The sequence below is a fragment of the Mchenga conophoros genome, linkage group LG3 (genome assembly GCF_057382185.1).
Source record: "Mchenga conophoros isolate Kocher_MC1m ecotype Shallow Benthic linkage group LG3, M_conophoros_male_GT1.1, whole genome shotgun sequence".
Classification (NCBI taxonomy): Eukaryota; Metazoa; Chordata; class Actinopteri; order Cichliformes; family Cichlidae; genus Mchenga; species Mchenga conophoros.
In genome coordinates, this window is record NC_140528.1 from 34,442,740 (window position 1) to 34,456,718 (window position 13,979).

A 13,979-nucleotide genomic window follows, 5' to 3' on the forward strand; every position below is an offset into this window, starting at 1 on the left:
CACTTTGAATTGGGACAGCCGTCGTCACGTGGCGGTGACGTAATCGCACTTAAAATGCGTACTTCAAGCGTGCAGACCCTGAATTGGGACACAGCCAACCTAACAATCCTTACTCGTGTGTCACTCTAAAGAGTCCGTGCAGCAACACAATCCATTGTGGAACAAACCATCTTGCAAACAATAATTCACATTATTGAGACAGGAAGACAGATTGATTTTCTATTGAATGGACTTTTTCAAATCCAGCTGTAGGCCTGTGTTTGTGAGCTCATTAACAGCTGTTTGTTTAGAGAGACGTGGTCCTCACAGGACAGCCACTACAAACATATGATTTTATAGAATATGATGCATTACTGCAGATTCAACACAATAGAAAGGATTTGAAATGAGCTCAGCCTTAAACATGTGCAGCAGTAATATTGATCCACAGACACTGATGGGAACATTTTTCTGCACAATAAGTACTTTGACTTTTCATACTTTATGTACAATTTGCCAGTACTGCAGTTTTGTGTGTAGTGAGGTGTTTTCATGGTGTTTTCTTGGTGCTTTTACTAAAGGAAGGCTTCTATCAAATTCTTCCACATGTTGTCAAACTGAGCTGTGTGATGAAGTGAGTGTGACAGAAACACTCAGACTGTGTTTCTCTGCTTCATCAAGTCAAATCTGGTCCTCAGAGACTGAATAAAGTCCTGTCCCACTAACAGCAGCTCCAACAGTCTGTTCACTGCTTTCTTCCTGTCAGTCTTCATCTTTCTGCTGCGTCTCCTCTTCACACTGACCACTTTCTATCTAACAGTGAGCTCCCAGTGAAGCAGCAGCATTCAGCCTGTTAGAGTCAACACAAATGTCTCCATCCAAGCTCATGTTGTGCTTTGTTGTCCTCTCAGTCCCCCAGGTGGAGGTGGATTCAGGGGTGGAGTCTGTCCAGCTGCCCTTCAACACCACACTTCACCTGCCTGAAGACGCTAAAGTGGAGTGGATGGACAATTACTACAACACGAAGGTCCACGTGTATGAGAACGGCTCTGACCAGCCTGAAGAACAGAACCAGGGTTACAGAGACCGAACGAAGATGAATGAAGACCTGCTGAAAACTGGAGACCTCAGTCTGACCCTGAAACACCCCACAGATGGAGACAACTGGACCTACACCTGCACCATCTACAGCAGGGAGGGAAACATGCTGATGAAGAAACAAGTGGAGCTAAAAGTCAGAGGTCAGTGCTGTAGACACAGGGCAAAGGTCAGAGGTCATGCAGGAGTTTATTCTCTAAAAGCTTTTAGTTTGAATCTATTTTCAGTTCATTCAAATAAAATAAATTCTTTGATGTTTTGATCTAAAAGCCCAAAATGTCAGGCGGAGCAACTGTGTGTTTAAATGAACTAAGAAGACCATTAAAATGATCCTAACTTCAAAATAAAAGCCTCTGGCATGATGTGAGTTTGGATCAAATCAATAGTTTTGTTAGTTTAGTCCAAATCAGTGTAAATGTATAAATATCAATAGTTTTAAAGCTGCTGAGATCATTCAAACACTTTGATCCAGTCATTTGGATGTTGTCACATGTCAGGGTGGAGCAGCCATAAATACGAGGCTTTTATTGTGAAAATGCTGAGTGTGATGATCCAGAGGAGCCCATGGGGTGTTTGTGGCTGGATGCAAAGGTTTGTAGCTCTCCTTGTAAAGAGAAACAGCTTGAAGCTACAGAGGAGCGTCTGCAGAAGAAGACAGGGGAAAGAGGAAGAAGCTGAGGCCGCTGGAGAAAAGACAGGAAAAGGAAATCAGCTTCATTTGTTGGAGGCCGTTTGTTCATCACACTGAAATATTCCCACTTTAGAGACAGGAAACAAAGTGAAGTGTGGATTGATGTTTGTCTCCATGATTTGGGCCCTGGAGTAATTTCTTCATCTCCCACTTTAAGACATATTAATGTCAGCCTCACACGTCCCACAGTGGACACATTTCTATTTCTAGATGATATTTGGAGGATGGTCATGTGTTTCTCTGCTGTCACAGCATTCTGCTTAAGGCCTCTGACATCAAGATTCAGTTAAACAACAATTATAACTCAACAATTTGACGTAATGTTAGTTTTCATTAACATTAAATTAAGTTACTGGATTGGCAATCACACTCTATTAATATTACTCATTTTACCCCAGTTACTAAATAAGAAATTAGCATAGAAATAGAAACAGAAGAAAAAGAAATAGAAAAAAATAGAAATAGAAATAAATAGAAAAAATAAAAAAATATATAAATATAATATATAAATATATCAAAAAATATCAATATATATATATATATATATAATATAATAAATAAAAAAACTAGAAATAGATAAAGAAAAATAGAAAAAGAAATCGAAAAAAATATGTTGTTGGTTTTACTTAATTCAATAGTGGACAACTGCTCGCTTTAGTTGCGAAGCAAAAACGCTGAAACCGGAGAAATAAACCGTGCGAGGGGAACGATAACGACGACAAGTCTCCCAATCGTTTACTCTTGCTGTCCTGTGAACAACATCGGCGTGGTGTTAATTGTTTGCTGTTTTCGCGATCGCGTCGCGCATGAGGATATCACCAGGTAAACTCGCCACATTTTTAAACATTTTGTTGTTCAACAGCATCACGACTGACGGAGTTTGTTTGAGATAACCTCACAAGTGTCACAGATGACACATTTGGCGTTTTTTTTGCTGGTTTGTCGGTAGCAGCTCCTGAAACGCAAGACTGCCACACATCTGTTCGACCAACGCCAGTTGATCTAAACGCCAGTAGATCTGGAACACCGCCAGCCGAGTTCGCTAAAAGGCCTCTGGTGAACTTCAAAGCATGTTGAGGAGGTAATTTAGCCATTAAAATCAGCTGTGTTGGATTAAGGACACATGTAAAACATGCAAGACAGCGGCCCTCGAGGCCTGGAGTTCCCCACAATATGTTTTTCACCTTGTGGCAGAGTCGTCAAAATGGATGGTTTTACCACTTTCATAATGAGGGGTTATGGAGAAAAAATTGAGTGTTTGGACCCCTTGTGTGACAAATTTAACTTTTTGTTTTAATCTCAGTACTGAAATCACTTTGCCAAATTATTAAAGAGGACTACTGGTCCAATGAGGATCATGTGGATAACTAAATGCATTTTTTAATGTTGCAAAGCCACAATCTACTTATGAAACACTAACCATGAACTCCTGCACCAAGATGCAGAGTACTTTTGACTCCCTTCAAGCATCAATGTCATAATAGAATAGAATAGAATAGAATAGAATTCAACTTTACTGTCATTGCACATGCACAGGTACAGGGCAACGAAATGCAGTTTGCATCCATCCAGAAGTGCTTAGTGATATAGATATATTACAATATATATTAGCAATAATATAGATATGTAAGTATATTACAGAAATGGGTCTATTATGTTATAATGTACACGGTATGAAGTATGTTGTGAATATTCTATAACTATAAGTATGTACAGGCTGTAGTGAGTACAAGCTATGTACAGGCTATGAACAGGATATAAATATGAAAAACTATACAGAATATGAAATAAATAACTTTACAGAAATCTGAGATATACAGTTATACAGAAATGGGAACTATGCAAGTTGTAAACAGTTGTAGGGTTAAAAATTATCGAATGTACAGAATGATTATTTACACAGAGCTATACAGTAGTGCAGTTAAGATAAGTGAGGGTGTAGATAGTTTCTACAGAGGCTATATAAAGTGCTAGTGGTTGTGAGTGGTGGTTCAGTCCATGTTATTATTGTGTGTTTGAGGGTACGGTTGTCCATTGTGTGTGTGTGTGTAGGTGGTTGTGTGTGTGTGTATGTCCAGTCCATGAGTTAATGTGGGTCAGATGTCAGGAGGCAGAGTTCAGGAGTCTGACAGCTGTGGGGAAGAAGCTGTTCCGGTACCTGGTGGTCTTAGTCCGGAGGCTCCTGTAGCGCCTCCCAGAGGGCAGGAGGGTGAATAGTCCATGTGATGGGTGACTGGGGTCTCTGAAGATTTTCCCAGCCCTTTTCAGACACCGCTTCCTGTAGATGTCTTTTATGGCAGGAAGTGGTGCTCCGGCGATGCGCTGGGCAGTTTTCACGACCCTCTGCAACGCCTTCCGGTCTGAGGCAGAGCAGTTCCCATACCAGACTGTTATACAGTTGGTCAGGATGCTCTCGATGGTGCCACGATAGAAGTTCACCAGGATGTCTGAGGACAGGTGGTTCTTCCTCAGAGTCCTCAAGAAGAAGAGGCGCTGGTGAGCCTTCTTGACCAGCTTGGAGCAGTTGGTCGTCCAGGTGAGATCCTCGGAGATGTGGACTCCCAGGAACTTGAAGCTGCTCACACGCTCCACAGCCGTCCCCTTAATGTGGATGGGTGGATGTGGGTCAGCATTCCTCCTGTAGTCCACGATGAGCTCCTTGGTCTTCTCGGTGTTAAGCAGCAGGTTGTTTCTGTCGCACCACTCAGCCAGACGATCCACCTCCTCCCTGTAGGCGGCCTCATCGTTGTCACTGATGCCACTAACAGCAGCTCCAACAGTCTGTTCACTGCTTTCTTCCTGTCAGTCTTCATCTTTCTGCTGCGTCTCCTCTTCACACTGACCACTTTCTATCTAACAGTGAGCTCCCAGTGAAGCAGCAGCATTCAGCCTCTTAGAGTCAACACAAATGTCTCCATCCAAGCTCATGTTGTGCTTTGTTGTCCTCTCAGTCCCCCAGGTGGAGGTGGATTCAGGGGTGGAGTCTGTCCAGCTGCCCTTCAACACCACACTTCACCTGCCTGAAGACGCTAAAGTGGAGTGGATGGACGATACCATATATGACAGGAAGGTCCACGTGTATGAGAACGGCTCTGACCAGCCTCACAAACAGCACCAGGTTTACAGAGACCGAATGAAGATGAATGAAGACCTGCTGAAAACTGGAGACCTCAGTCTGACCCTGAAACACCCCACAGATGGAGACAACAGGACCTACACCTGCACCGTCTACAGCAGGGAGGGAAACATCCTGCTGAAGAGACAAGTGAAGCTGAAAGTCAGAGGTCAGTGCTGTAGATACAGGTCAAAGGTCAGAGGTCATGTAGGAGTTTATTCTCTAAAAGCTTTTAGTTTGAATCTATTTTCAGTTCATTCAAATAAAATAAATTCTTTGATGTTTTGATCTAAAAGCCAAAAATGTGGAGGCGGAGCAACTGTGTGTTTAAATGAACAGACTAAGAAGACCATTAAAATGATCCTACCTTCAAAATAAAAGCCTCTGGCATGATTTGAGTTGTGTGATTGAGAGTGAATGAAAGTGAGTGATGGAGGCAGCAGGAAACTAACAGGCTGTTTGTTCTGAGAGGTCACATGACTGTTGTTCTCAGCAGAGTCTGATGATTTGATGAGACCATGAGAGCGGCTTCAGTTCCTCATCAGAAAGAGTCTGACAGAAGCTCCTCCCTCTGTACCCCAGTAGACTTCTATTAGACTGCTCCAGATTCCTGAGAGTTCACACAGAAAACTTTACAAACAGCCAAAGAAAAACTATTGAAAAGCTTCAAGATCACAAAGAGCTCTTTCACAGCACATATGAGCCATTAAGAAGTGCACATTTGTGTTTCCCACAGTCCATCATCCAATAATATCAAAGGACAAACTGTGAGGTAAAAAGCCTTCAGCTCTTTTTGAAGGAAGCAAAAAGACTTTGGTCCTGAGAGATGGTTCAAAACACAACTCAGACCTACCAAAGTATTATTTGTGCCAAACACATGAAGCCTTCAACTTTGTATGTGTCCAGTCAGTGTGGCAATAGAAGTCACTGTGAGGATTTTCAATGTGCTGTCAAAGAGCATCCAAACAATCAGGTGAGGATGAAGAGAATTAGTGTGGATGGACAGAAAATCCATATCCAGTGTGATTTAGGAGCAGCTCATATATAATGAGTGAAATGAAAGAAGAGCACAGACAGGAAGAACATGAGTGAGCAGACATTTTGGAGCTGCTGATCCACACAGGGCTGGATGGAAGGAGTGGGAGTCCATGATGGCTCAAAGTCTCTGATCTAACTCTTCCTGAGCCTCTCCCCCTGCCTCCTCTTTGGATCTTCTCCTCCTCTTCTTCCTTATCTGCCTCCTCCACCACTGCTCTCTCCTCCCTCATCTCCTCCTCAGCTGAACTGAAGTCAGGGCTGTAACATGAGGAAACGTGCAGAAATGACTGAGTCAGCATGTTGTTGAAGTGAGTTGAGTGATGGTGAGCAGATTAGATGTGCGAGCCTCCCTGTAGAGAAAAGCAGATCTTCTCCAGAGTTTCCCACCTCATGTTTTCCTGTGTCACAGCTGATTGTCACATCCTGGCTGTCACTAAATGAGTGGTCCAAAGGTGGAAGGAGGAGCACAGTTAGATTGTTCACCTCCTAACCTGTGAAATCAACCAGCTGAATGAAAAACACTGTGATCCTATGAGCTGCTATCAGGGCTGCTCCATTCTCAGGATTCTCATCTGGATGACTGAAGCAGATTATTGATGAAGTCAGCAAACAGCTTTCAAAATGGCTCTTTTTCCAGGGGAACTCCCTGAAATGTAAATCTCATTGGAATGAAGAAGAAGTCCAAAGGCGTGGTTAGGCCCAGACTTGTGGCTGTTTTCAATGTAAAGCCCATGTTGCAGGCAGCTGCTGCTCCTTACTGGCCCACAGCCTCCACTGATGGATGTGTCAGCTCACTTGTACTGTAGCCACGGGGAGAGCGATGGTGAAGCTGACAACCAGAGGTGTAGCGCTATTTGTTGAAGTAGCCCAGCTGTGCCATGGAAGCACAAGTTTCCAGAGATGATTGGACTGTGAGCAGAAATGATCCATGTTGGACTGAATTGAAGAACAGATCATAAAGTCCTCTGTGTGCCCAGCCCGTCTGTCTGAGCATCTTCATCAGTGTGCAGCTGATCTACAGCTAATGTGCTGATTGATGAGCAGCCTGTTCATGGTGATGATGAGAAACAGATTGGATTCAAAGCACAAATGAGTGAAAAAGGAGCAGCAGCCATGATAGAGCGAGTCCTCTGCTGACAGAAATAGTGGAGTGAAGGATTTGTGCAGCGTTTCTCTGTGAAAACAGCTGATTCAGATCAATGAGAGGAGGATGAAGGAGAAGCAGCATGTTTCTGATAGAAGCATCACTGCTGTGCTACAAACTGCTGGAAGTAGAAGAAGTCAGAGCAGTCGATAACATGAAGTTACAGAGTAACTGTCAACGGAAAGAATGCAAGGCAAGTTTATTTGTATAGCACAATTCAACAACAAGGTGATTCAAAGTGCTTTACAGAGACATTAGAAACAAAAACAAATAAAAAGCATGATTTAAAATTGATTAAAACAAGCAAACAAACAAGCTAATTAACAAACAAACAAAACAGTATATAAAATCAAAACAGATAAAATCAGAACAGTAGATAAAATCAGTAGTTAAATGTAAGTTTTGAAATTTAAGCTTAAAAGTGTGGATTTGGTGCTTTATTTAAATGCAGCTGAGAACAGGTGAGTCTTCAACCTGGATTTAAATAAACTGAGTGTTTCAGCTGATCTGAGGCTTTCTGGGAGTTTGTTCCAGATATAAGGAGCATAAAAGCTGAATGCAGCTTCTCCGTGTCTGGTTCTGACTCTGGGAACTGATAAAAGACCGGATCCAGATGACCTGAGGGATCTGGAAGGTTCATACTGGGTCAGGAGGTCATTGATGTATTTTGGTCCTAAACCATTCAGAGCTTTATAGGCCAGCATCAGAACTTTAAAGTCTATCCTCTGACGGACAGGCAGCCAGTGTAAAGACCTCAGAGCTGGACTGATGTGGTCCACTTTTTTGGTCTTAGTGAGGACTCGAGCAGCAGAGTTCTGAATGAGCTGTAGTTGTCTGACTGATTTTTTAGGTAGACCTGTAAAGATGCTGTTACAGTAATCAAGCCTACTAAAGATGAATGCATGGACTAGTTTTTCCAGGTCCTGTTGAGACATCAGATCTTTTATCCTTGAAATGTTCTTGAGGTGATAGTAAGCTGATTTTGTTATTGTCTTAATGTGTTTTTCTAAGTTTAGGTCTGCATCCATCACTACACCCAAATTTCTCGCCTGGTTTGTGGTTTTTAGATGTATAGATTGAAGTTCTCTGGTGACCTGTAATCGTTTTTCTTTGGCGCCAAAGACTATTACCTCAGTTTTGTTTTTGTTTAGCTGGAGAAAATTGTGGCACAGCCAGTCATTAATTTTCTCAATGCATTTACCAAGAACCTGTACAGGGCCTCAGTCTCCTGGTGACATTGTGATATATATTTGTGTGTCATCTGCATAGCTGTGGTAGTTTATTTTGTTGTTCTTTATAATCTGTGCCAGTGGGAGCATGTAAATGTTAAACAGAAGGGGTCCCAAGATGGAACCTTGGGGAACTCCACATGTGATACTTGTCTGCTCAGATGTGAAGCTACCTATTGATACAAAGTATTTCCTGTTTTCTAAGTATGAGAGGAGAGGACGAGAAACATTTGTTCAGTGTCAGCATCAGATGTCAGAAAAATACAGGAACCTCATACAGCGCTTAGAGAAGATGATTCATTGCATATCGTTAGCTTCATAGCATAAGTGCCTAAGTCATTGACTTAGTCAAATGACTTAGGCAATTATGCTATGAAGCTAACGATATGTAATAAAGTGTACAGACAAATGGAAACATATGAAAGTAACTTTGAAGGCAGCAGAGACGTATTTGCTCTCAGAGACGTGTCATGTTAATAAGAGACTTGGGGAGGACCAGGAGAGAGGACAGGCTGATTGTTGTACACTGGGACAGTTTAAGCTCAGCTTTTACAGCCCAAGTAGCAGACTGTCATCAGAACCAGTGGATGAAACCAGTGCAGTGAAAATAATGTGGTGTGGGGATTTTAATGGTCACAGTGAGCAGAGCAGTCAGTGAAGAATGAATGAAGTTAAAGAAGCTGTACAAGAGTAGATATTAGAGCAGGGACAGAGTCAGCAGCTGATCTCAGGATGGTCTCAGATTGGCTGTCAGGTGTTTGTTGATGGTAGGAAGTCACAGACAGGAAGTGACCTCACTCCTGTAATGATGATACAGAGCTGGGTGTAGAGGAGCGATACAGGGGGTGATGAAGTGGTGTTTCAGTGCTGCTGACTGGAGGACATTCAGATTTGTTAGTAAACTGTACAAAGTGATGTGAGTGTTGATGATGTAAGTTGTTGTGTTTGTAACGCTGTTTTAGAAGCAGCAAAGCAGGCGATGAGGAAGAAAGGAGGGAAGGTCACAAACAAAGTGTGATTAAAGATCTGTGGAGGTCTGTAGCTCAGCTGTAGGGGAGGGTGGAGCAGTGACAGTGGAGGCTGGTGAAGTCACAGCAGTGAAAGATCAATATAGTCCAGATAATATTAGTGAAGAAAACAGTTATAGAATATCAGGAGTTATTACAGCAGTGTTGGGGAGTAACTGAATACATGTACCAGCGTTACATATTTAAAATACAAAATATGAGTAACTGTATTCTGTTACAGTTACCGTTTAAATAGGTGGTAATGAGAATACAGTTACTTGAAATAATGGATTACACGTGATCTTTTCCAGTCTCATATGTGAGGCTATGCTCTCTCTAGTTTTGGTAATTCCACGTTGGTGGAAACCCAAACAAAACACGATTAAGAGGCTCTAATGTCTGTGTCTCAATCTCACGGCCCATGTCACCTCTGCTTGCAGCTGCATAATGACGTGAAGAAATATTTTTTTAAATATTTTTTTTATTATTCAAAAAATCATTTAATATGAAAGCAACAGGCAGAGTCTTACAGGCATCGCCCTAAAGAATGTAGCCTGATGGGCAGTGTAGTCCGTGCTGCAGGGAGAACTGTCATACACGTTATGTGTCTGTGAGCGCGAGGAGGGAGAAAAAGGAAAAGTACGAGCTGTCACCGAGCAGAAACGGGAGCTGGAAGCATGTAAATATAATAATAACCACTGCAGCCAAAAACAGTGCCTGAGGAGCCCAGTTGTAAGTAAGCTATTAAGACTCGACTGTACACCGTGTTCGTGTTTTCCTCCGAAACAGTAAGTTCTGTTGGAGCAGCCTTTCAACGCCTCTCTCTGTCTCTCGCCTCTCACTTTGTTGTCTGGGTCAAGCAAAGTCGACCCAGACAACAAAGTAAAGCTAGTTTTCAGCTACGAGCCCGACGTATTAGCCAGAGGTCCCTTTACTACGGTTCAAGCCTCAGACCTGTTTTATATACGCGTGAAACAGTTTTCTACACGAGATCACTGCAAAAAGTGCAGCCTTACCTAATGTCCACCTACTGTTACTCATTTATATTAAGGTTTAAATATCTAGTTGGTATTTATATGGCAAGTAACCTTCAGTAATAGTAATAAATCACACAGCAATAGTACATTCATGTAGTTGTAAACAGCATGATAATATATGAAATAATCCAAAGTATTCAGAATACGTTACTGTCATTGAGTAACGTAACGGAATACGTTACAAAATACATTTTGGGGCATTTATTCTGTTGTTATATCAGGTCAAATCATCTAAAGATATTTTACTAGAATATCACAGAGCTTGGGAGGATGGGAAACTTCCAAAGAGCTGGAAGGAAGCAGAGATTGTACCAACATGAAACCAGGAAATGGCAGACGGATGGTTTCAACATCTGCAACATAATGGAGACGATGATAAACAACAGATTAACAAACTATAATGAAAATAAAAGATATCGGAGTGGGTTTAGGAGACGGAGAAGTACGATGGGTCCAGCTTCATGTTTAAAACATGAAACAATAAAAAGATGAAATCAAACTCAGATCTCATGAACAACAGTTGGGAGGACAGAACAACTGCAGTTTGTGAGTGTGTGGTTTGAAAGGATGTCAGAAGAAAGAAAACAGCTGAAGTTAAAACCTGTCAGTCAGACAGTGTTGGTACCAACAGTACAGCCGTGGATCCTCCTGATGCTGCAGGTTTGAGAGCTTTGACTTTAAACTCACACACAGAACAAACACTGATCACACAGTTATGTTCAAATCTGTACAGATGCATCAAAACACAGCATTCATTGTTAAAGCAGGAAAAGGATCAATGATGGTATCAGTGTACACAGGAGAGATGGCTGGAGACATGAGAACACTACGATGAGTCATGTGATCAGACTCGGGTTCATCTTTGGTCAGTTTACAGCACAGGTGTTCAGACAGGTGGGAAAGCAGTGAGTGGAGGAAAAGAGAGGATGATGGTCTAGAAATGTAAAGGAGAAATGAGGAGCACAGGAAGGAGAGAGGAGAGGAGGTCATATTACAGGACGGGTCCAGGAATCTATGTACAGGTAAACGAGAGATGAATCAGAACCAGGAAACGCTAGGAATAAACACGAGACATAACAAGAGCCAGGGTGTCATTGATGTGTGTCTAACAACATCCAGCGACGAGAAGCTTTGAACCAGCGTCTTAAGTAGTAGCTGAGGAAGGCTGGATAATGAGCCACATGTCCGCGATTACTCAGAGGTGCGTGAGCCGAAGGCGGGAGCCCGCCAAGACCTCCGCCCAGGCAGAGGAAAGACAGGAGAGCAGAAATCAAAACAAAAATGCAGGAAGCCTTGCTGGGAGGGCCGGGCAGACAAATGGACCGTGACACTTAGAATAGAATAGAATAGAATAGAATTCAACTTTATTGTCACTGCACATGCACAGGTACAAGGCAACGAAATGCAGTTTGCATCCATCCAGAAGTGCTTTAGTGATATAGATATATTACAATATATATTGTAGCACGGTGGCACGGTGGTTAGCACTGTTGCCGCACAGCAAGAAGGTCCTGAGTTCAATTCCACCATCAGGCTGGGGTCTTTCTGTGTGGAGTTTGCATGTTCTCCCCGTGTTTGCGTGGGTTCTCTCCGGGTACTCCGGCTTCCTCCCACCGTCCAAAGACATGCAGCTTGTCGGGATAGGTTAATTGATTAATCCAAATTGTCACTAGGTGTGAATGTGCGAGTGAATGTGAGTGTGAATGGTTGTCTGTCCCTGTGTGTTAGCCCTGCAACAGACTGGCGACCTGTCCAGGGTGTACCCCGCCTTTCGCCCTATGACAGCTGGGATAGGCTCCAGCGCCCCCCGCGACCCTGAAAAGGATAAGCGGAAGCGAATGGATGGATGGATGGACAATATATATTAGCAATAATATAGATATGTGAGTACATTACAGAAATGGGTCTATTATGGTATGTTACAATGTACACGGTATGAAGTACACTCAACAAAAATATAAACGCAACACTTTTGTTTTTGCTCCCATTCCCCATGGGATGGACGTAGAGACCTAAAATTCATTCCAGATACACAATATAACCATCCCTCCCAAACAGTGGTCACAAATCAGTCCAAATGTGTGGTAGTGGGCACATCTGCTATATTGAGATAATCCATCCCACCTCACAGGTGTGCCACATCAGGATGCTGATCTGACATCATGAGTAGTGCACAGGTGTACCTCAGACTGCCCACAACAAAAGGCCACCCTGGAATGTGCAGTTTTTTGCGCTATTGGGGGTCTGGGGACCCAGAACCGGTCAGTATCTGGTGTGACCACCATTTGCCTCATGCAGTGCAACACATCGTCGCATGGAGTCTATCAGATTGTCAATTGTGGCCTGTGGAATGTTGGTCCACTCCACTTCAATGGCTGTGCGAGGTTGTTGGATAATCGTGGGAACTGGTACACGCTGTCGTATACGCCGGTCAAGCACATCCCGAACATGCTCAATGGGTGACATGTCCGGTGAGTATGCTGGCCATGCAAGAACTGGGACATTCTCAGCTGCCATCTGCCCTGAACAATGTGAACCATGATTCATCCGTGAAGCGCACACCTCTCCAACGTGCCAGACGCCATCGAATGTGAGCATTTGCCCACACAAGTCTGTTACGGCGACGAGCTGGAGTCAGGTCAAGACCCCGATGAGGACGACGGGCATGCAGTTGAGCGTCCCTGAGACGGTTTCTGACAGTTTGTGCAGAAATTGTTTGGTTGTGCAAACCAATTGTTCCAGCAGCTGTCTGGGTGGCTGGTCTCAGACGATCTTGGAGGTGAACCTGCTGGATGTGGAGGTCCTGGGCTGGTGTGGTTACACGAGGTCTGCGGTTGTGAGGCCGGTTGGATGTGCTGCCATATTCTCTGAAACGCCTGTGGAGACGGCTCATGGTTGAGAAATGAACATTCAATGCACGGGCGACAGATCTGGTTGACATTCCTGCTGTCAGCATGCCAATTGCACGTTCCCTCATTGCTTGTGGCATCTGTGGCATTTTGGTGTGAGACAAAACTGCACATTCCAGGGTGGCCTTTTGTTGTGGGCAGTCTGAGGTACACCTGTGCACTACTCATGATGTCAGATCAGCATCCTGATGTGGCACACCTGTGAGGTGGGATGGATTATCTCAATATAGCAGATGTGCCCACTACCACACATTTGGACTGATTTGTGACCACTGTTTTGGAGGGATGGTTATATTGTGTATCTGGAATGAATTTTAGGTCTCTACGTCCATCCCATGGGGAATGGGAGCAGTAACAAAGGTGTTGCGTTTATATTTTTGTTGAGTGTATGTTGTGAATATGCTAAAACTATAAGTATGTACAGGCTGTAGTGAGTACAGGCTATGAACAGGATATAAATATGAAAAACTATACAGAATCTGAGATATACAGTTATACAGAAATGTGAACTATGCGGGTTATAAACAGTTGTAGGATTAAAGATTATCGTATGTACAGAATGATTATTTACACAGAACTATACAGTAGTGCAGTTAAGATAAGTGAGATATGTGGATAATTCCTACAGAGGCTGTATAAAGTGCTGGTGGCTGTGGGTGGTGGTTCAGTCCATGTTATTATTGTGTGTACGAGGGTATTAGGACGGAGTTTCCCTTCACTGATTCTTTCTGA

General features: G+C 43.1%; 1 protein-coding gene across 2 annotated transcripts in view; it reads left to right on the forward strand.

Annotated features, from left to right (window-relative positions):
* Window positions 1-848: 848 nt before the first annotated feature.
* Window positions 849-13,979, forward strand: part of LOC146578319 (butyrophilin-like protein 2) — a 71,281-nt gene continuing 58,150 nt past the window's right edge. Inside the window, exons 1-2 of one of the 2 annotated variants that reach the window (XM_085258410.1) lie at window positions 849-1,220; window positions 4,720-5,052. In XM_085258410.1, the coding sequence (XP_085114536.1) occupies window positions 866-1,220; window positions 4,720-5,052 (688 nt within the window). In that variant the 5' untranslated portion in view covers window positions 849-865. Of the gene's footprint in view, window positions 1,221-4,676; window positions 5,053-13,979 lie in introns of those variants that run through there. The other variant, XM_085258419.1, reaches the window with a different exon arrangement.